At 43.9% G+C, this 20,513-nt stretch overlaps 1 protein-coding gene across 3 annotated transcripts in view; it reads left to right on the top strand.

Moving 5' to 3' along the window:
- The first annotated feature begins 1,189 nt into the window (after positions 1 to 1,189).
- Positions 1,190 to 20,513, top strand: part of MSH6 (mutS homolog 6) — a 33,805-nt gene continuing 14,481 nt past the window's right edge. Inside the window, exon 1 of one of the 3 annotated variants that reach the window (XM_086327078.1) lies at positions 1,190 to 1,287. In XM_086327078.1, coding sequence (XP_086183204.1) covers positions 1,247 to 1,287 — 41 coding nt within the window. In that variant the 5' untranslated portion in view covers positions 1,190 to 1,246. Of the gene's footprint in view, positions 1,288 to 13,092; positions 13,288 to 13,573; positions 13,917 to 20,513 lie in introns of those variants that run through there. The other 2 variants (XM_086327079.1, XM_086327077.1) reach the window with 2 other exon arrangements.

Genomic DNA, 20,513 nt, shown 5'->3' with positions numbered 1-20,513 from the left:
CAGCCTCCCCTCTCTCCAGCTTGTCGAGGGCCCCAGCCTCCCTGCCCCAGGCTGTGCAAGGCCTCCCGCCAGCCTCCCCTCTCTCCAGTTGGTCAAGGGCCCCAGCCTCCCCCAGCCAGTCACTCAGCCTCTGCCACCTGTCAGGATGTTGGTGGGAATACACAGGCACATTTGGTTTTTGTCCCCTTGCTGCCGGAAAGAAAGATGCTGCTGTTGTCTTCTCCTACCTGGCCGCCATGAAGTTCCACTCCTCCTCATTCTCAAGATTGAGAAAGCAAAAATTAGCAGTGAGAAAGCAGGAGAAGTTAAAAATGTGCCCTGCCATTCTTTTGGTTGGGATAATAAAGATAAAGCCAGTTACAGAGCTGAACAGGAAAGACTTATTTCTCCCAAGGACAAGTTACAGCAGTAGAATGGCCTGAGGACTCCTGCTTTCTTACTCACTGAGACATCTTGGCCTCTAAAATCAGACACCATCAGAAACTTTGCTTTTGAAAGTTGTGTCATCAGTAATGAATGAAGAATGGATGCTTTGAAACCGTGGTGTTGGAGAAGACTCTTGAGAGTCCCTTGGACTGCAAGGAGATCAAAGCAGTCAATCCTAAAGGAAATCAACCCTGAATATTCATTGGAAGGATTGATGCTGCAGCTGAAGTTCCAATACTTTGGCTACCTGATGCAGAGAACTGACTCATTGGAAAAGACCCTGATGCTGGGAAAGACTGAGGGCAGAGGATGAGATGGCTGGATGGCATCACCGACTCAATGGACATGAGTTTGAGTAAACTCTGGGAGATAGTGGAGGACAGGGAACCTTGCTGCAGTCCATGGGGTATCAAAGAGTCGGTCATGACTTAGTGACTGAACAACAACATCAGGAATGAAACACTGCTCCCCACCCCCTTACCTGGACCTTCTAATTCACTTTGATATAGAGAAGCAGCTTCAGTTAACAATCCAGGTGCACTACATTACATCAGGGGTTTTTTGACACACCGTGTCACATCTTTACGTGTGTAATAAAAGGTGGAGACTTTGTAGTTTGCTTTGCTTTGCTTTGTGTGTTCAGTTGCTTAGTCATGTCCGACTCTTTTGTGACCCCATGGACTGTGGCCTGTCAGGCTCCTCTGTCCACAGGATTTCCAGGCAAAAATACTGGACTGGGTTGCCATTTCCTTCTCCAGGGGGATCTTCCTGACCAAGCAATGGAACCAACTGTCTCCTGCGTCTAAAGCTTTGAAGGCGGATGGATTCTTTACCCACGGAGCCACCCAAACACGGCCTCAGGTAAATTTTTTCTAAACTTCAGCCTCCCAGCAAGCACAGGACTGTAGGTTTTCTTTTGTTCCCTTTGTTTGGTCCCTGGTTCCTCCTGTACTTTAGAGTCTCCTTCTGTGCAACTCGCCAAGAAACCTGGCACTGGCAGGCTGATTGGGCTAGGATGAGGACCTCATAAAACCCTCCCTTCTTTTTCCAGACTTGACTTTATCTCCCAAGGCCTAAGACAAAGGGGAGGATTGTTCAGTCAGCCTGATCCTGGGATGGGTGGAGCGGGAACACAGAACACTGCATTCTTCGGGAAACCTTCAGAGCTTTCTTTATGTAACTCTACCCCATTAACTGGTGTGCCAGGTGGGGGTGGGGGGCAGGCACTGGACTGAGGGCTTCACAATGCCATCCCACTCAATCCTTACCACAGCCCTGAGAGTTAGCTCCTATTATCATCATTCTCAGTTTACAGATGAAGAAACTGAGGCACGGAGATGATAAATATTATAACTTGTCCAAGAAAAGCACGTAGTCAGCAAGCAACTCAGCTGGGATTTGAACACATGACGTTTGCAAACAGAACCTTCAACCACTAAACAGGGGTTCATCAAAACTAAACCCTGGTGCTTCTACTTTCTGCACCAAGTCTCCTAGGCCAAAAGACATACTCAATAGTCCCATATATTTTTATGTTCATACAACTAAGCATTTATGGGGCGTCCCTGGTGGCTCAGTGGTAAAGAATCTGCCTTCCAGTGCAGGAGACACAGGTTCTATCCCTGATCCAGGAAGATCCCACATGCTGTGGAAGAGCTAAGATGGTGCCATTAACCATTAAGCCTGTGCTTTAGAGACCGGGCGCTGAAACGACTGAAGCCCTGATGCTCTACAGCCTGTGCTCTACAGTAACAGAAGCCACCACAGTGAGAAGCCTGAGTACCACAACTAGAGAGGGGCCCCCGCTTGTTGCAGCTGGAGAAAGCCTGCACACCAATGAAGACCCAGCATAGCCAAAAAAAATGTTTTCTAATTATTTTTAAAAAAAGAAAAAAGGATTTATGTTCTAACAATTTAGGAGTTGTTTGCGGGGGGGGGGGGGGGCGGGGGTGGAAATACACATACATTAAAAGGAAAGATAATATTTTAATTTCATTCTTAAATAACCTATACGTAGTATTGAGATATGTGTGCTGGCTGAGCACTGCACACCTTCTCAAACTTTAAAATCAGACTTGGGCACCATCACACGCATCCTAGGGGCATCCCCCATGGCTCCGCAGTAAAGAACCTGATGGCAATGCAGGAGAAGACCCCCTGGAGGAGGAAATGCTAACCCACTCCACTATTCTTGCCTGGAAAATCCCACGGACTGAGGAACCTGGCAGGCTACACTCCATGGGGTTGCAAAGAGTCAGGCACAACTGAGCACCGAGCACAAACACTCATTCTACATAGTACTTGCTTTTTATTACAGAAAACACCAAAAACAGTTTCACAGAGATATGAGTCAGGAGACCTACTCAGAATACCATGCTTGTGTGTATGTGCTAAGTCGCTACTTTTTTGTCTCCTATTTGCCCTCCTAACAACCCATTTGTCTTTGCTAAAGAAACCTATTTGTCCTCACTGTAGAAGTCTTTTCTTTTCCCACTGAGCACTTCTGCATGTATTCGCATTGTTTCCAAAAGTAAACTTTTCCTTTTGCTAATCTCTTTTGTCAGTTTAATTTGCAGATAACCCAAACTGAACCTAAGACGGTAGAGGAAGTGTTGTTTTTCTTCCCCAGTGATATCATTAAAAGCAACGCAGCATGATTTCATGTTGAAACTGTGAACCACCTGAAGTTAGTAGTCCTGTACAGTGTTTGACAGGTGCTGCTGAATTTCCCTTGAAATTTAAAAATACCCATGGTGACTCTGTGGAATTGCTCTTGTTCCCTGGGATGCTGTGTTTCCCAGTTTGGGAACCATGGTACCAGACTAAATCCCTATCAAAATGATCTAACATAATCTATGAGGCTTGTCAACTACAATTTTGTGCTTGCCAAGGTCATTTGCCATCTGCCGCTGTGGGGACAGAATCCTGTTCTGCTGCAGCTGTTGCCCTTCGACTTACCCTGAAGGGAGCTCAGGGTGGAGAATGGGGCACTTTGTGCTTGAGGGAAACTGGTGGAACAGGTCTTTCTGTTCAATTCAGTTGCTCAGTCGTGTCCGACTCTTTGACACCCCATGGACTGGCAGGCCAGGCTTCCCTGTCCATCACCAACTCCTGGAGCTTACTCAGACTCATGTCCATTGAGTTGGTGATGTCATCCAACAATCTCATCCTCTGTTGTCCCCTTTTCCTCTCGCCTTCAATTTTTCCCAGCATCAGGGTCTTTTCAATGAGTCAGTTCTTTGCATCAGGTGGCCGAAGTATTGGAGTTTCAGCTTCAGCATCAGTCCTTCCAATGAATATTCAGGACTGATATCCTTTAGGATTGATTGGTTTGATCTTCTTGCAGTCCAAAAGACTCTTAAGAGTGTTCTCCAACACCACAGTTCAAAACCATCAATTCTTTGGTGCTCAGCTTTCTTTATAGTCCAACTCTCACATCCATACATGACTACTGGAAAAACCATAGCTTTAACCAGACAAACCTTTGTTGGCAAAGTAATGTCTCTGCGTTTTAATATGCTGTCTAGGTTGGTCATAGCTTTTCTTCCAAGGAGCAAGCATCTTTTAATTTCATGGCTGCAGTCACCATCTGCAGTGATTTTGAAGCCCCCAAAAATAAAGTCTGTCACTGTTTCTATTGTTTCCCCATCTATTTGCCATGAAGTGATGAGACCAGATGCCATGATCTTAGTTTTCTAAATGTTGAGCTTTAAGCCAGCTTTTTCACTCTCCTCTTTCACTTTCATCAAGAGGTTCTTTAGTTCTTCTTCACTTTCGGCCATAAGGGTGGTGTCATCTGTATATATGAGGTTATTTATATTTCTCCTGGCAACCTTGATTCCAGCTTGTGCTTCATCCAGCCTGACATTTCCCATGATGTACTCTTGCATATAAGTTAAATAAGCAGGGTGACGATATACAGCCTTGATGCACTTCTTTACCAATTTGGAACCAGTCCGTTGTTCCATGTCTGGTTCTAACTGTCGCTTCTTGACCAGCATACAGATTTCTCAGGAGGCAGGTAAGGTGGTCTGGTATTCGCATCTCTTTAAGAATTTTCCAGTTTGTTGTGATCTACACAGTCAAAGGCTTTGGCATAGTCAATAAAGCAGAAGTAGATGTTTTTCTGGAACTCTCTTGCTTTATTGATGATCCAACGGATGTTGGCAGTTTGATCTCTAGTTTCTCTACCTTTTCTAAATCCAGTTTGAACATGTGGAAGTTCATGGTTCATGTACTGTTGAAGCCTGGCTTGGAGACTTTTGAGCATTAGGAACTGATTTCATGGTCCCATCCTTACATCTCCTCATATCTAGAAAAGCACTAAATCCCTCCCTTAGTGCTGACTTCAGCTCCTAGTGAAGCAGAAAACCTTTTGTAAAATAACTGCTCGATTGCATTGAACTCCCCTTTCACCAAAGTCACACATATTGAACTTCGTCCACTACTTCTTTGGAGGGGTTTCTCAGAGCTGTCTGAGGTGCCGTCTCCCGGGCTGCAGTCCTCATTTTGCTGAAATAAAACTTACTTTGCAACTCTTATGTTGGGCTTCTTTTAGTTGACAGCCCACTGGGAATGGCATGTTATAACTGCTTTTTTTTTTCCCGGCAGTGTCACGAAGGTATTTTCCTCTGCCTTTCTAAGTGCTGACTGGTCTAAGAATTAAATTGATGTGAGTAAGATTAACGGGAGATAATCAAAAGTTTGATAACATGTACACATGGGAGAGAGGCAGAAAACTGAGTAACTCACCAAAATGGCAGAAATTTTCACCTTAAATACCATGTTCAGTTAAAAACAAAAGCGGTTGTTAGGGGTAGTGTTTGGGGACTTCAAATGGGAGGAGGGCAATGCAAGTGGAGATGGAAAAGCAAATATTTGGTAAATATTGACTGGGCCCAGCAGAGAGTGGGACTCAGAGTGGACTCTAATCTCTAGGCTCTGCTGAGTTTCCCCCCACTACACCTAAAACCATTTACCTCAGACAAGGACTTGAACCATTTCTGTCCTTTATGGAGCCCATCTTTACATAAAATGTTTCCTTGGTATCTCTAATTTTCTTGAAGAGATCTCTAGTATTTCCCATTCTATTCTTTTCCTCTATTTCTTTGCATTGACCACTGAGGAAGGCTTTCTTATCTCTCCTTGCTGTTCTTTGGAACTCTGTATTCAAATGGGTATATCTTTCCTTTTCTCCTTTGCCTTTAGCTTCTCTTCTTTTCTCAGCTATTTGTAAGGTCTCCTCAGACAACCATTTTGCCTTTTTGCATTTCTTTCTCTTGGGGATGGTCTTGATCACCACCTCCTGTACATTGTCACAAACCTCCATCCATAGTTCTTCAGGCACTCTATCAGATCTAATCCCATGAATCCACTGTATAATCATAAGGGATTTGATTTAGCTCATACATGAATGGTCTAGTGGTTTTCCCTACTTTCTTCAAAGGAATGTAGAAATGGTATCATCCTAACAGAAGCAGAAGATATTAAGAAGTAGTGGCAAGAATACACAGAAAAACTACACACAAAAAAATCTTCATAAAAAAAACAAACAAAAACAAAAAAGATCTTCATAACCCAGATAACCACAACAGTGTGATCACTTACCCAGAGCCAGAAATCCTGGAATGTGAAGTCAAGTGGGCCTTTAGGGAAGCATCACTACGAACAAAGCTAGTAGAGGTGATGGAATTCCAGTTGAGCTACTTCAAATCCTAAAAGATGTTGCTGTGAAAGTGCTGCACTCAATATGCCAGCAAATCTGGGAAACTCAGCAGTGGCCACAGGACTGGAAAAGGTCATTTTTCAGTCTAATCCCAAAGAAGGGCAATACCAAAGAATGCACAAACTACCACACAATTGCACTCACCTCAGACGCTAGCAAAGTAATGTTCAAAATTCTCTAAGCCAGGCTTCAACAATACATGAACTGTGAACTTCCAGATGTTCAAACTGGATTTAGAAAAGGTAGAGGAACCAGAGATCAAATTGTCAACATCCACTGGATCATCAAAAAGCAAGAGAGTTCCAGAAAAACATCTACTTCTGCCTTATTGATTATGCCAAAGCTTTTGATTGTGTGGATCACAACAAACTGTGGAAAATTCCTAAAGAGATGGGAATACCAGACCACCTTACCTGCCTCCTGAGAAATCTGTATGCTGGTCAAGAAGCAACAGTTAGAACCAGACATGGAACAACGGATTGGTTCCAAATTGGTAAAGAAGTGCATCAAGGCTGTATATCGTCACCCTGCTTATTTAACTTATATGCAAGAGTACATCATGGGAAATGTCAGGCTGGATGAAGCACAAGCTGGAATCAAGGTTGCCAGGAGAAATATAAATAACCTCATATATACAGATGACACCACCCTTATGGCCGAAAGTGAAGAGGAACTAAAGAACCTCTTGATGAAAGTGAAAGAGGAGAGTGAAAAAGCTGGCTTAAAGCTCAACATTTAGAAAACTAAGATCATGGCATCTGGTCTCATCACTTCATGGCAAATAGATGGGGAAACAACAGAAACAGTGACAGACTTTATTTTTGGGGGCTTCAAAATCACTGCAGATGGTGACTGCAGCCATGAAATTAAAAGATGCTTGCTCCTTGGAAGAAAAGCTATGACCAACCTAGACAGCATATTAAAACGCAGAGACATTACTTTGCCAACAAAGGTTTGTCTGGTCAAAGCTATGGTTTTTCCAGTAGTCATGTATGGATGTGAGAGTTGGACTATAAAGAAAGCTGAGCACCAAAGAACTGATGGTTTTGAACTGTGGTGTTGGAGAAGACTCTTGAGAGTCCCTTGGACTGCAAGGAGATAAAACCAGTCCATCCTAAAGGAAATCAGTCCTGAATATTCATTGGAAGGACTGACGCTGAAACTGAAACTTCAATACTTTGGCCACCTGATGCAAAGAAATGACTCATTGAAAAGACCCTGATGTTGGGAAAGACTGAAGACAGCAGGAGGAAGGGATGACAGAGGATGAGATTGTTGGATGGCATCACCAACTCAATGGACATGAATTTGAGCGAGCTCAGGGAGTTGTTGATGGACAGGGAAGCCTGGTGTGCTGCAGTCCATGGGGTCACAAGGAGTCAGACACGACTGAGTGACTGAACTGAACTGAGGACGTGAACCTACATGGCTAGGACTTGAACTCAGTGCAAACCTACAGTAATGAAGCTCAGGTTCTTGATGTCTCATTGTAGAAAGAATTCAGTGATAGATAAAGTGATAGGCTAAGAAGTGGATTTATTCAGAGAGAAACACACTCCACAGACAGAGTGTGGGCCAACACAGAGGGCGAGTGCAGTGGCCTCCAAATGTGGGGTGGTTAGTTTTTACAGGCTGGGTAACTTCATAAGCTAATGAGTGGGAGATTATTCCAGCTGTTTTGGGGAAGGGGTGGAGATTTCCTGGAATTGGGCCCCCCGCCCACCTTTCGGTCTTTGATGGTGCCTTGGAACTGTCTTGTCTGCCATCTTGGACCCATTTAATTGGTCTATGTTGTGTCCTTGGGCTATGTCATTCTTTCAAAATTGTGTCCTGCCCCCTTCTCTCCTGTTTCACACCTAGCCTATATTCTTTGCTGACATTTCTCATAATAGCCCTATTCCAGGAATAGGCCTTTTATCTAAATTCTTTTAGGCAGTTAAGGGGGAGGTAACAAGAAGATCTTCTGTTTCTTAAAAATAATCAGCCTAAATTAATCCTCATGTGAAAGAGGTATATTTTGGGGTAAAAAATTTTGCTCCCCTACAGCAATCTCATCTCCTCTGGATGTGTCTGTCTGGTTCATGGCTGTATCTGCTGTGCCGTCATCAGTGCCCAGTACAAAGGAAGAACTTAGATGAAGGAGGTGGCATGTGAGTGGGGAGAACAGGTGCAGAGCACACATGATTAACTCTTAAGGGCTATTTCACCCTCCCCTATTCATGAGTCATCTTAGAGGAAATGTGTCCAGAATTTTGGATATAAACACCCCTGATTCCTGTTCTTCTGGCTCTTTCTTCCACTAGACTTTATGTTTCCTATTTCCACAGTCTTTCTTCTGTAGAGAACAATATAGCTCAATTAGATAATTGTTTATTAAATACAGTCTTTTCTGAATCTAGCAGTTTGTGTCTGATCAGGTCATTCTTCTACTCAAAACCCACAATGGCTTCCCAGCTCACTCAGAGTCAAAGCCACAAGTCTTATAAGGGCAGGGATAATCTGCCCTTGTCTTTCTTCTCTGACCTCATGTCCTACTGCTCCTCCCAATTTATCCTCCTCCAACCATTTGGGCCACCTTGCTATTCCCGAACTGTGTTTGCTTTTCACTTAGAGGCTGTTGACTTCTGCTGGAAGGCTGTGCTGTCAGACATGTGGAAATAGTTAAGACCACTGAAATGAGAACAAGCAAAAGCTATTTACTCAGAGCTTGCAAGGAGTCAGCCACCATTATTTGCACTTGGCAGCAACTCAAAGGCATTGCTACAGGGGTTGTTGTTTAGCTCCCCATTGCAGCTACGCTTGACTTCCTGAGTTGCTTGCTACAGATGGAAGCCAAATCCCAATTTTTGCAGCAACCAGTACAGAAAACAAAGAACTCTGCAGTAATTGCCTCGGAATTCTGAGGACCTGGTCAGCTGCTGTATATTTTTTATCCCCACTTCCAACTCAGGATCAATCAGTTCAGTTCAGTTCAGTTGCTCAGTCGTGTCCAACTCTTTGTGACCCCATGGACTGAAGCATGCCAGACCTCCCTGTCCATCACCAACTCCCAGAGTTCACTCAGACTCATGTCCATTGAGTCAGTGATGCCATCCAGCCATCTCATCCTCTGTCGTCCCCTTCTCCTCCTGCCCCCAATCCCTCCCAGCATCAGGGTCTTTCCAATGAGTCAACTCTTCGCATGAGGTGGCCAAAGTACTGGAGTTTCAGCTTTACCATCATTCCTTCCAAAGAAATCCCAGGGCTGATCTCCTTCAGAATGGACTGGTTGGATCTCCTAGCTGTCCAAGGGACTCTCAAGAATCTTCTCCAACACCACAGTTCAAAACCATCAATTCTTCAGCGTTTAGCTTTCTCTGTAGTCCAACTCTCACAATCCATACACATGACCACTAGAAAAACCATAGCTTTGACTAGACAGACCTTTGTTGGCAAAGTAATGTCTGGTTGGTCATAGCTTTTCTTCCAAGGAGCAAGCATCTTTCAATTTCATGCAGTCACCATCTGCAGTGATTTTGGAGCCCTCCAAAATAAAAGTCTGTCACTGTTTCCATTGTTTCCCCATCTATTTGCCATGAAGTGATGAGACCAGATGCCATGATCTTAGTTTTCTGAATGTTGAGTTTTAAGCCAACTTTTTCACTCTCCAATCAAAGAAAGCTAAACACGCTCCCCAAGCCAGTTGAAGAGGATGCTCTACTTCTGGCTAGCCCACCTCCAGCTATCCCACGGCTGCTCCCTCCTATCACAGCACACCATACCTTCTCTTTTTCACTATGAAGCTTGCCTATTCCTCTGCCTGCCTGTGAGTCTTGTCCAGATGCAAGTGGTGGTAGCAAGTTCTGAATTAGTAGCTGGTTCTGTTTGTTCTTATTTGGGCGTTCTTCATTTGTTTCTACACACAGTGTGCATTTTCTGTGTGGAGAAGGCTGAGTGACTTCACCTACCAAGGGACTGTGTGTTTGGTGATGTGTGACTTCTTGTTTACCTCTTGTGGGAGGCATCTAACTGCCTCCAAATTTTGACCCATAGTTATTATTGTTCTTATTAGTGATGAGGAAACAAGTTCAGAGAAGTAAAATCACTGTTACCTGGCTGGTGGGTGAGGGTCAGAGGCCAGGTCTTGATTTAACCCAAGCACTGGCTCTTAATTTCTGTCCTATAACTAACTGGCTCATTCTTCTGAGCCTACATTTCCTTTTTATAAAACAAGAATAATATTAAGTTGAAGAATTTTTATACTTTGAAAAAAGTTGCATATGGAATCCCCTGATGGTCCAGTAGTTAGGATTTCATGATCTCACTGCTGAGGGCCTGGGGTTCAATTCTTGGTGGGGTAACTAAGATTCCACAAACAGTGCATGATACAGCCAAAAAAGAAAAAAAAGGGTGAATATTAACAATTTTATATAGTTCAATCTAATATAAGGTTGTTGTGAGGATGAAATAAAATAGAAAATGATGTTAAACTGAAGGCAATACAACATCTCTATTAATAACCAAGCCAATTGTGATCAGTCGTGTCTGACCCTTTGCAACACTTTGGACTGTAACCTGTCAGACTCCTCTGTCTATGAGATTTTTCAGGCAAGAATACTGGAGTGGATTGCCATTTCCTCCTCCAGGGGACCTTCCTGACTTAAGGATAGAACCTGTGTCTCCTGTATCTTCTGCATTGCAGGCAGATTCTTTACCCACTGAGTCATTGGGGAAGCCCCTATTAATAAAACAGGACTCCAGAAACTCTTTCTAGAATTTAAATTCCTACTCTACCCTTTTCTGGCTATTTGGTCTTGGGCCATCTAATCCATCTGTCCCTAAGTTTCTTCAGCCATAAAATGGAGACATAATACAAGTTCACAATCCCTACTATGCTAAAGCGTTTGACTGTGGGGGTCACAACAAACTGTGGAAAATTCTTAAAGAGATAGGAATACAAGATCACTTTTCCTGTCTCCTGAGAAAACCATATGTAGGACAAGAAGAAACAGTTCGAAACTTACATTGAACAACTGATTGCTTCAAAATTGGGAAAGGAGTATATGTCAAGGCTATATACTGTCAACCTGCTTATTTAACTTATATGCAGAGTATATCATGCAAAATGTTGGGCTGGATGACTCATAAGCCGGCATCAAGATTGACAGGAGAAATATAAATGACCTCAGATATGCAGATGACACCACTTTAATGGCAGAAAGCAAAGAAGACTCTTGATGAGAGTGAAAGAGAGCGAAAAAGCTGGCTTAAAACTCAACACTGAAAAAACTAAGATCAGGGCACCGAGTCCCATCACTTCATGGCAAACAGATGGGGAAACAATGGAAACAGTGAGAGACTTTATTTTCTTGGGCTCCAAAATCACTGCAGATGGTGACTGCAGCCATGAAATTAAAAGACGCTTGCTCCTTGGAAGAAAAGCTATGACCAACTTAGCATATTAAAAAGCAGAGACATCCCTTTGCTGACAAAGGTCCGTATAGTGAAAAACTATGTTTTTCTACAGTAGTCATATATAGATGAGAGTTGGACCATAAAGAAGGCTGAGCACTGAAGAATTGATGCTTTTGAACTGTGATCCTGGAGAAGACTCTTGAGAGTCCCTTGGACTTCAAGGAGATCAAACTTGTCAATCCTGAAGCAAATTAAGCTTTAATATTCACTGGAAGGATGGATCCTGAAGCTCCAATACTTTGGCCACCTGATGTGAAGAGCTGACTCACTGGAAAAGACTGATGCTGGGAAAGATTGAAGGGAGGAAGAGAAGGGATGAGGATGAGGTGGTGGTGCTGTATCACCAACTCAATAGACATGAGTTTAAGCAAACTCCCGGAGACAGTGAAGTGCGGCATGTAGCAGTTCATGGGGTTGGAAAGTCACACATGACTTAGGGAGTAAACAACAATTCCCAACTTGCGATTCTAAAATCCAAAAAGTTCTGAAAAATGTTTTGTGGCAAACTCATTTGGTAGCAGATTTTGACCTGAGCTAAACTGAGGCTATTTTTAGTCTGTATTTATCCCACTTAGTGTGAATATGCATATGTTCTCCTGAAGGAATATGTATATATTAATATTTACTTATTTTGGCTGCACCAGATCTTAGCTGTGACATGTGGGATCTTTTAGGTGCAGAGCATGAACTCTTAGGTGCAGCAGGTGGGATCTAGTTCCCTAACCCGGGATTGAACCCATTCCCCTGCCTTACAAGCGCAGTCTTAGCCCCTGGACCACCAGGGAAGTCCTTCAGCTGAAGGAATATTGTATTTGACTTCAGGGTATTGCCTCAAGATTCTCTGAGGGTGTCCTGTATTATCCTTATGGAGGGATAAGGATTATTCCAAATACTACTTCTGAAACAAAACTGACTTTATTATATGCCTAGAAAGGAGTACTGCAGGGCAGAACAGATTCCTGAACAAAGCAACGAGGGGATCTTCATGTGTTTGTACCAAAGCACAGCTGTTGCTGGTTGGGGCTGGTTTCTGGGATTCTGGATTCCATAGTTACTTATTCAGGGCCTGGGATTAGGGCCAAAGACCTGTCAGTCTTCCAATTTCTTTCTTTAATTTGGAGAATAGGAATTTACTCACACCTTGTGACTTTTCTAAAATAGGAAAAAGCCTGCATTTTCAGACACCTGGCCCAAGAGTTCAGATAAGGAACACTGGACCAGAAGTATTTAACTCACAGGTTACAGAGAGGATTTAATTAATCTATATAAAATGATTGGATTTGATTGCTGCCCGTCAGAGGAGAGCTGTGTAAGTGGTAATACACCATAAACTCTTACAGGACCTGCCACTTAGCATTCAATTGTAAAATTCAAGTACCTACTATATGCAATGCTTTGAGAATAGAAAGTGAACAGAAGACTTGATCTGCTGATTTAAGTCTGGAAGTCTGGATCTTTCCCCCCCGCCCCCCCCCCCCGGTTCTTTGGGTATGGAATCTAACCGCAGGATTTTCACGCAGGCGCTGGCAGGCGTTTCTCCGCAGGGGTTCTCTTTCCGTGACCGTTGGGCTTACCCTCCTTGTACTGTCTAGGCGGTGCACGCACTCTGCACACACCGGCCCCTACGTGATCGCAGCTCCGGTGACTCTAGATTCCCTTTCAAAGACGAACGTCTTTCCGAGGTGAGGAGCCCCGCAGCCGCGCCAGGTTCTATGTGGGTCGAGGTTTCCAGTCCTATCCAGCCCCGAGCGGTACCCGCCTAGTCGCGAGCGGCTGGCAGCACCACGGGCTACTGCCCCGCGCAGCGGCGGGGTGACCCCGCCCCTCCCCACGTCTCTTGGCGCCCGAGGGGGCGGGGTCGGACGCGCGCCGCCAGTGGCGCCGCCAGTGACGCCGCCCGCGCACGCCCAGGCGCCTGCCGATTGGCCGCTGGGGCCAGAGTTCCTCCCGCGGAGCGCACCTCCCCCCAGATTTCCCGCCAGTAGGCCCCGCGCGGTAGCTGCCTTGCCTCTAGTGGGTCTGTCCGACAGAGCGGTTGAGCCTCGGCTTCTGTGGCTATGTCGCGACAGAGCACGCTGTTTAGCTTCTTCCCTAAGTCTCCAGCCGTGAATAATGCCAACAAAGCCCCCGTCAGAGCCTCAAGTGGAAGCAGCGCCGCCGCCGCTGCCACCGGGGCCTCCCCTTCCCCAGGCGGGGATGCGGCCTGGAACGAGGCCGGGCCTGAGCCCCTAGCGGGTACCACGTCGCGGGCCGAGGCCAGGAACCTCAACGGAGGGCTGCGGAAGTCGGCATCCCCTGCGGTCCCCGCCAGGTAGCGGCGTAGGGGGGGGTGCAGGGAGGTGGCCTCGCTGGGTTAGGGTTGCGCGTCCAAGCCCTGGGCTCGGAGGAGGTGGGGCTGCAGGGAGAATTGGGGGTGTAGCTTGTAAACAGGGTGTGAGGAAATCGGCCGTGCAAGGAGAGGGGGTTGGCAGGGAGGGGAGGACGCACTTAGTTCAGAGGTGGAGGAGAAGTCCGCCAGGTGCGGGAGGAGTGGAAGGTGCTTGGAGTAGGAAGGAGAAAGGGGAGAAGGGAGTACTGGGGGGTGGGGCGGGAAAAGAAAAGAGCTGGCCTGCGCTGCGCGCGGTGCGCCCTCTGGGCGAGGGAGGGGTGGCGCCTGCCCCGGGCGGGGGAGGGGTGGCAGGAAGGAGGAATGCCCGCGGCAGGGATGGACGCCGGGAACCAGCAGGTTGTCGGGTCGCGGCGTGCTTCGAGTGGGATATCCGGAGGATGTTCCCCCATCAGAGCCGGGATGGTCCATTTCGAGCCCGCTAGTTGCTCGAGGAACACCCTCGGTGTTTGGATTAGAGCCTCGGATGCGAAGCCTCTGGCGGGGTGGCTGTGTAGGCTCTTGGGGTGGGTGAGTGTTACTTTCTGTAGGAATCTTGGGGCCTCCCTGGCGGCTCAGACGGTGAAGAATCTGCCGGCAATGCGGGAGACCCCGGGTCGATCCTTGAATCGGGAAGATCCCCTGGAGAAGCGAATGGATACCCACTCCATTATTCTTGCCTGGAGAATTCCATGGACAGAGGAGCCTGGTGGGCTACAGTCCTTGGAGTTGCAAAAAGTCTAGACTCTACTGAGCGACTAACACTGGGGAGTGGACAGCAAGTTTAGAGCGCGGGGGTGTGTCAGCTGGTAAACCAAGGGGCCTGATTGGTCCGAGTTAGGATTGCAGGGGCGGGGAGCAGAAAGTGCAGGGACCAAGCTGGGTCAACGTGTAGATAGATTGCATATGCATCAAAACAGATGGAAAGCTGAATGTTAATTTTGACACCTGGAAGTATTATGCGAGTTGAAAATATTAGTTTAAGAAATAGTGCATCTTTTTTTTTTTTTTTTTGCCTCACCAGGAAAGCTCTCGGGATCTAAGTTCGGGGACTAGGGATTGAACTTGGGCCATGGCAGTGACAGCGCGGAATCCTAACCACTAGACCGAAAGCACTCCCCTTAATAGTGCATCTTTTGTTGGGGATTTCAGGGGAGGATGTGGGACTGTAATTTTTTCCTGAATTGAGAGCCCCCAAAGGCCTTGATAGGGCTCTGGGAGAGGGATACGAACGTGATAAAGGGGAAGCTTGCCCGGCGGTGGCTTCCTCTCCTAGGCAGTTTGGTGGTGTTTCAGGGTTTGGCTGGCCTTTGTTGAAGTAGCGGGCGACATTTTGAAAAGCTCGCACTTACTGTATCCCATGTATTGCATTAGGCATAAAGTGTAATGGCAGCCGTCTGAAAGGGTGAAATAGTGGTACAAAAAAAAAAAAAAAAAAGCACACATTCAAGATCAGAGAGCTGAGTAGTTGATTTCGAATGCCTTGCGTTTTAGGCGTCCCACAGATTTTTCAAAGTGCGGCTGTAATTACAGTGTTACCTTCCTCCAAGCGATCCTCTCAGGAAGTTTATGTAGTTGCCCGACAAGTGGCAGGATTTGCCACCCCAGAATGTGTCTTTGGCATAGAGGTTATTTTGAGCTGAGTATTTTTTGAGAAGGGGAAGATATGGGAGAAGCTTTGAGAACAGTAGAAGTTATTCTTCTGTAAGGGAAATTTACATTTAAAAGGGAAATCTCCATTTGTAAGGATGCCTGCCTCTCTGTACGAAGAAGAAAAGGGAGATTCCATAGGCACTGAACTGAAATCTTAATAACAAACATAGCCTTGTTTTTTATTCTTTTCTTGGTAACCTCCCTGGTCTCCCTCCCCGGCCCCCTATCTTTCCTTTGTCTATAGCTGAAGACAGAGGTTTAAGGTGGTAACGTGGGCCATCTCCAGGAGTGTTACTCAGGTTCTCTTTCTCAGCCAAGAACTCAGATGGGTAGACGGAAAAATACTTTCCCTGGGGGTGGGATGAATTGCGAGATTGGGATTGATGTGTATGTACACTATTGATACTATGCATAAAATACATAACTAATGAGAACCTCCTGTATAACTCAGGGAACTCTACTCAGTGCTCTGTGGTGACCTAAATGGGAAGGAAATCTATAAAAGGGTTATATGTATAAGTATAGCTGATTCACTTAGCTGTACACCACAAACTAACACAACATTGTAAATCAATTATACTCCAGTGAAAATTAAATATTTTTCCGAAATAATTTTTTTCCTTCCCTACATGGGCATCCTGTGTAATGGATGCATGGTAAGAGATGTACAAAGCATTAACGTTCATCTAAACTTGAATTGATTCTTCCTGCATCCATTCTAAATGAATGGAATTATTTGTTGTATGGTTGTGCTTTATATTTTGAATAGCATATGCAGTTTTTTGTTTTTTTTTTTTAGGTCTGAATTTTGGAAACTCATAAAAGACTTATAAAAGAATAATATTGTTTACACTTGACCACCTACTAGGTCTATAGGACTGCTTTCAGGGTATTCAGGAAAAATTGGCATTTGATTCTAGGTTTCTAAAGAGCTCTCCATTCATTAGATAGATTTGGCCTTCACTTAATAAATGTTAACATACCTCCTCTGGCAGGCACAGTATTGGGTGTTGTGGAACCCCTATACAAGAGTGAATAGGACAAGCAAAAAGGCAGTTTTAGAGCAGGAGCAGAGCCGGTGAGCTCTGTTCACTTTGAGGGGAGGATGGGGTATGTATGGGTCTGGGTAGGCTTTCAGCTCTAAGGCTGAGACCAGAGGATAGGTAAATAGAGGTTAGCTCAGCTGCTGTAGAGGTGAGGGGGTTTTAGGAAGCTGGTGCAGGAAGAGGAGGGTCCTGCCAATTGAGAATGAAGACAGGAGGCTGGAGCCTTAGGTATGAGGAGATCCAGTCTCTGCTATGGGCTACAAAAACGTTTGGACTTTTCTTAGGGGTCAGTTGGAAGAAGTTGAGCATCTTTCAGTGGTCATTTGTCATTCAGTTTCCTCTTGTGCACCAGTGTTAACGTGTTTTGTCTTTTTTTCTTTCCTTCCCCTAGTGTCTTTGTCAGGTGTGATGCAAAAGTCTTTTTTTCACCTGGGTTGAGAAAGAGGAAGCAGTTGAGGTGACATCAGTTTGAGTAAATGGCTGCAGGATGTATGTCTATGCACTCTGGGCCTGCTTCTCAGTACTTCATTTCTTCTGTAGCCTTTTAAAAAAAATTTTAAGTCTTTTTTGAATTTGTTGCAATATTGCTTCTGTTTTGTTTTGGTATTTTGGCCAGGAGGCCTGTGGGATCTTAGCTCCCAGACCAGGGATGGAAACCACACCCCCTGCATCAGAAGGTGAAATTTCAACCACTGGACCACTAGGGAAGTCCCCTCTAGCTTATTAAGACAATTGAAAGAGCTGTGAGGAAGGCTTCTGACTACCTAAATCTGGATTTTTTTTTTTAATTTTAATTTTTTTTTTAATCTGGATTTTTAAAGCAAATCTTAGCTGGTTTATTTTTTGGAATCTCATTTCAATAATTATCTGTTGATTATGAGAAATGAGGACAGTAAAAAATTTTAAATGTGTGCCTTGTATTCATTTATAGGAGTGGTGTGTCAGACCGTGACAAGGTTTTTTTTTTTTCCCCTAAGAGCCTTTAGTTAAAGGTAACAATCTGCCCTAGTTGTAGGTGCCTTTCCTTCTACTTTTCATACAGTTAAATCTATTTATAGTAATATATTCTAAATAATATCACACTTAATGTAATGATATTAGTTTTTGTAAGAAAAGAATTCAGGCTTTTAAAAAAGTATCATGGTGGACTTGGTTTCACAGACTTAATTTGATTTAATCGATATAACTAAAAAGGTGCTGAACTTGTTACACTAATTTGGCCAGCAGGAGCCTCTTTTAAGCTGGTGTTTATAACTTTTAACATTATCTCAGAACTTTCATTCTGATGATGATTATCAGTTGTCCCTGCTCCTTGAGCTGCTTTCCAAAGAGCCCTGGTTTTAGTTTTTTTATAGGCTTCTTTTCTAATAATATTTAGGAAATAGTTTTAGAGGCCAGTTTGGATGATAATTTATATGGTTGTCCTAGACCTCACGCATAAGTGATAGATGGCCATAGTTATCCAAGCCGAAGGAAGGAAAGCCAGGTGAAGGGTAGAGAGGTGCAGGTAGATGGGTAGGTGGGTAGGTGTGATGGGAGCCCTTGGTAATAATTTCTCTGGTTACTTCTGTTTTCTCATTAGCTATTTGAGGGTAGGGGAATTCTACTCTAATATTCTACGTTGAGAAGTAGATACAAACACTGATAGTTGGCTTGAGAGTATGTTCACCTTTGTGAAACTTGTGTTTATATACACACATTTTTTTTTTACACATAGCCAGTCTAAGTTTATTGTTTATAGGAGCAAATTCTAGCATTGCTTTTGTATCTACTGATTCTGTTTTAAAAAGTAGACAGAAATGTTGCTTATAAATTTGGGGCACAAATAATAATCGACACCAAGGTAATGGGCTGAAGAGGGAGCAAAAATAATGGCATTTTTTAAAGCAAAAGTGTAAAGATTGTTCATATATATTTAGCTTTATTAAGTCATTTCTTATTTTTAGTGGTGTGAAGTTGTGTTTTAGTTGTATGTTTTACACTTGTTTTTCTGAGCTGTCACCTTTCCTCTTACCTTTTTAAAGCTGTCTTTAAAAATCCCAAGAATATCAAACATTTGAGATACATTATCATTTTAAAAACAAGGGAATTCCCAGGTGGTCCAGTGGTCAGGACTCCACACTCTCACTGCCAAGGGCCCAGTTTGGTCCTTTCTCGGGTGACTAAAATCCCACAAAGGTGTGTGGCACAGCCAGAAAACAAAAACCGCTTGTAAAATCATAGTCGAATCATATTTATAAAGTAGGCTGCCAGAGTCCAGCTCCAGCAGCCAGGGAATCAGCCTGAAGGAGTGTCTGCGAGTATTGATGGAGCCTCTCATTCATATTTCTTGGTCTGCATATTTATTTCAAGCTTAAGATTCTCTTTTATACTTTTATAAAAGCATTAGGTCAGAGGTTTGACATTTTCAGTTCCCACTGACCCAGATTTGTTGTCTCCATAAATCATTGTTGCCCCTCAGAAGGAGTTCCTGCCTCATAGATTCTCTTATCTACTTCTCATGTGTCCTTGTGAATACACTGTAACTCATGCTAATGTCTGGGCTGCATACCACATTCCTCAGTTTATTTCTTATCTTTCTAAATCCTGTTTGCCCCTAGTATCCTGAGCTCACTTTCTCTAAAAAGGCTTCTAACCACTAATATCTCCAAAATGCCTTATTTCTATCAGCTGTAGTAAAATATGCTAACATTACAACATTCCTTAAATCTTTAGCTTCTAACTATCTTAATTATTCCTAAGCCCTAAATTCAGTAAATTCCTTTGCCATAAACATTTCCCTCACAAATAGATTTCAGATAGCAGTTCCTCCCATGGCCTCAAGCTGCGGCCTATGTGCTCATCCTGGAACCTTGAATGTCAATGATTAACTTTATGAATTATTCTCTGAGCACAGCTGCAGAAGGCTTTGTGCCTTCTTATGCTCCTCTCAAGAACAGTAAGCACCTTAATGTTCTTTTCAGTCAACTCAGCCGAGGAGAGGAAAAAACAAGTCAGAATCACAAGGCCTAACTCCTTCATCCCGGGTCCGTGCTTTCGGGACAAGGAGAGGGAGTTGGGGCCGTGCCTCCATTTTGTCAGTAATGCCTAACACAGCTCCCGACAGTAGGCTAATTTATAGGCTAATTCCTGTATTTATTTTGGGATTTCACATTGGGCTCCAAGAAGAACCATTCTACATTGTAAAGTGACTTTTTGGCCTAGATATTTTCAAATTGGATTTGCATTGCATAGGGTTTGATGATCCTTGTTAATATTTAACACAGCCCTAGTTATCTGAAAAGAGAAAGGTATTAAGATTATCAGGAAACGGAGCCAAATGTTAAAATACAGTGAAGTCTGAATACGACTGTTAAATAAAGTTTCAAGTAGAGCCATCTCTGGCTTTGTATCCATCTCTGATTTTATAAAGTCCTCTGGCTCTTTAAGGATCAATGTATGAAAAATAGCAGATATTCAAATTATAGTACATTCCACTGTGATCCCATGCTTAAGTTATAGTTAGATATTTTAAAATAGGTATTAGTATTGGTAAAAGTCTGAATATTTGCATGGATTAAAATTTATGTTCCTTTTATTTTGATATTTTGTGGAGACTGCACAACTACTAGAGATCAGAATTTTAAATTAACTTTAAAGAATTCATTTGCACATAGAAAGTCAGTAGATTAAAAAGAATTTTTTTCTGAAAAGCCTTTTAACATTGGGGAAACTATCCATTTTTTTTAAACTGTATTTTTAGTCTTAGCATTTAGAGTGTACTTCTGCTTTCTTTTTTTGGTTGCTCCAGGTAGTGAAGGCTTTGTGTCCTAACCACTGGACCACCAGGGAATGCATTCCGCCC

This window comes from Bos grunniens, chromosome 11 (genome assembly GCF_055505025.1).
Source record: "Bos grunniens cultivar Pamir isolate PY7600 chromosome 11, Bosgru_T2T1.0, whole genome shotgun sequence".
Classification (NCBI taxonomy): domain Eukaryota; kingdom Metazoa; phylum Chordata; class Mammalia; order Artiodactyla; family Bovidae; genus Bos; species Bos grunniens.
The sequence above is the reverse complement of the archived record's forward strand: the minus strand, read 5'-3'. Positions and strand labels throughout refer to the sequence as shown.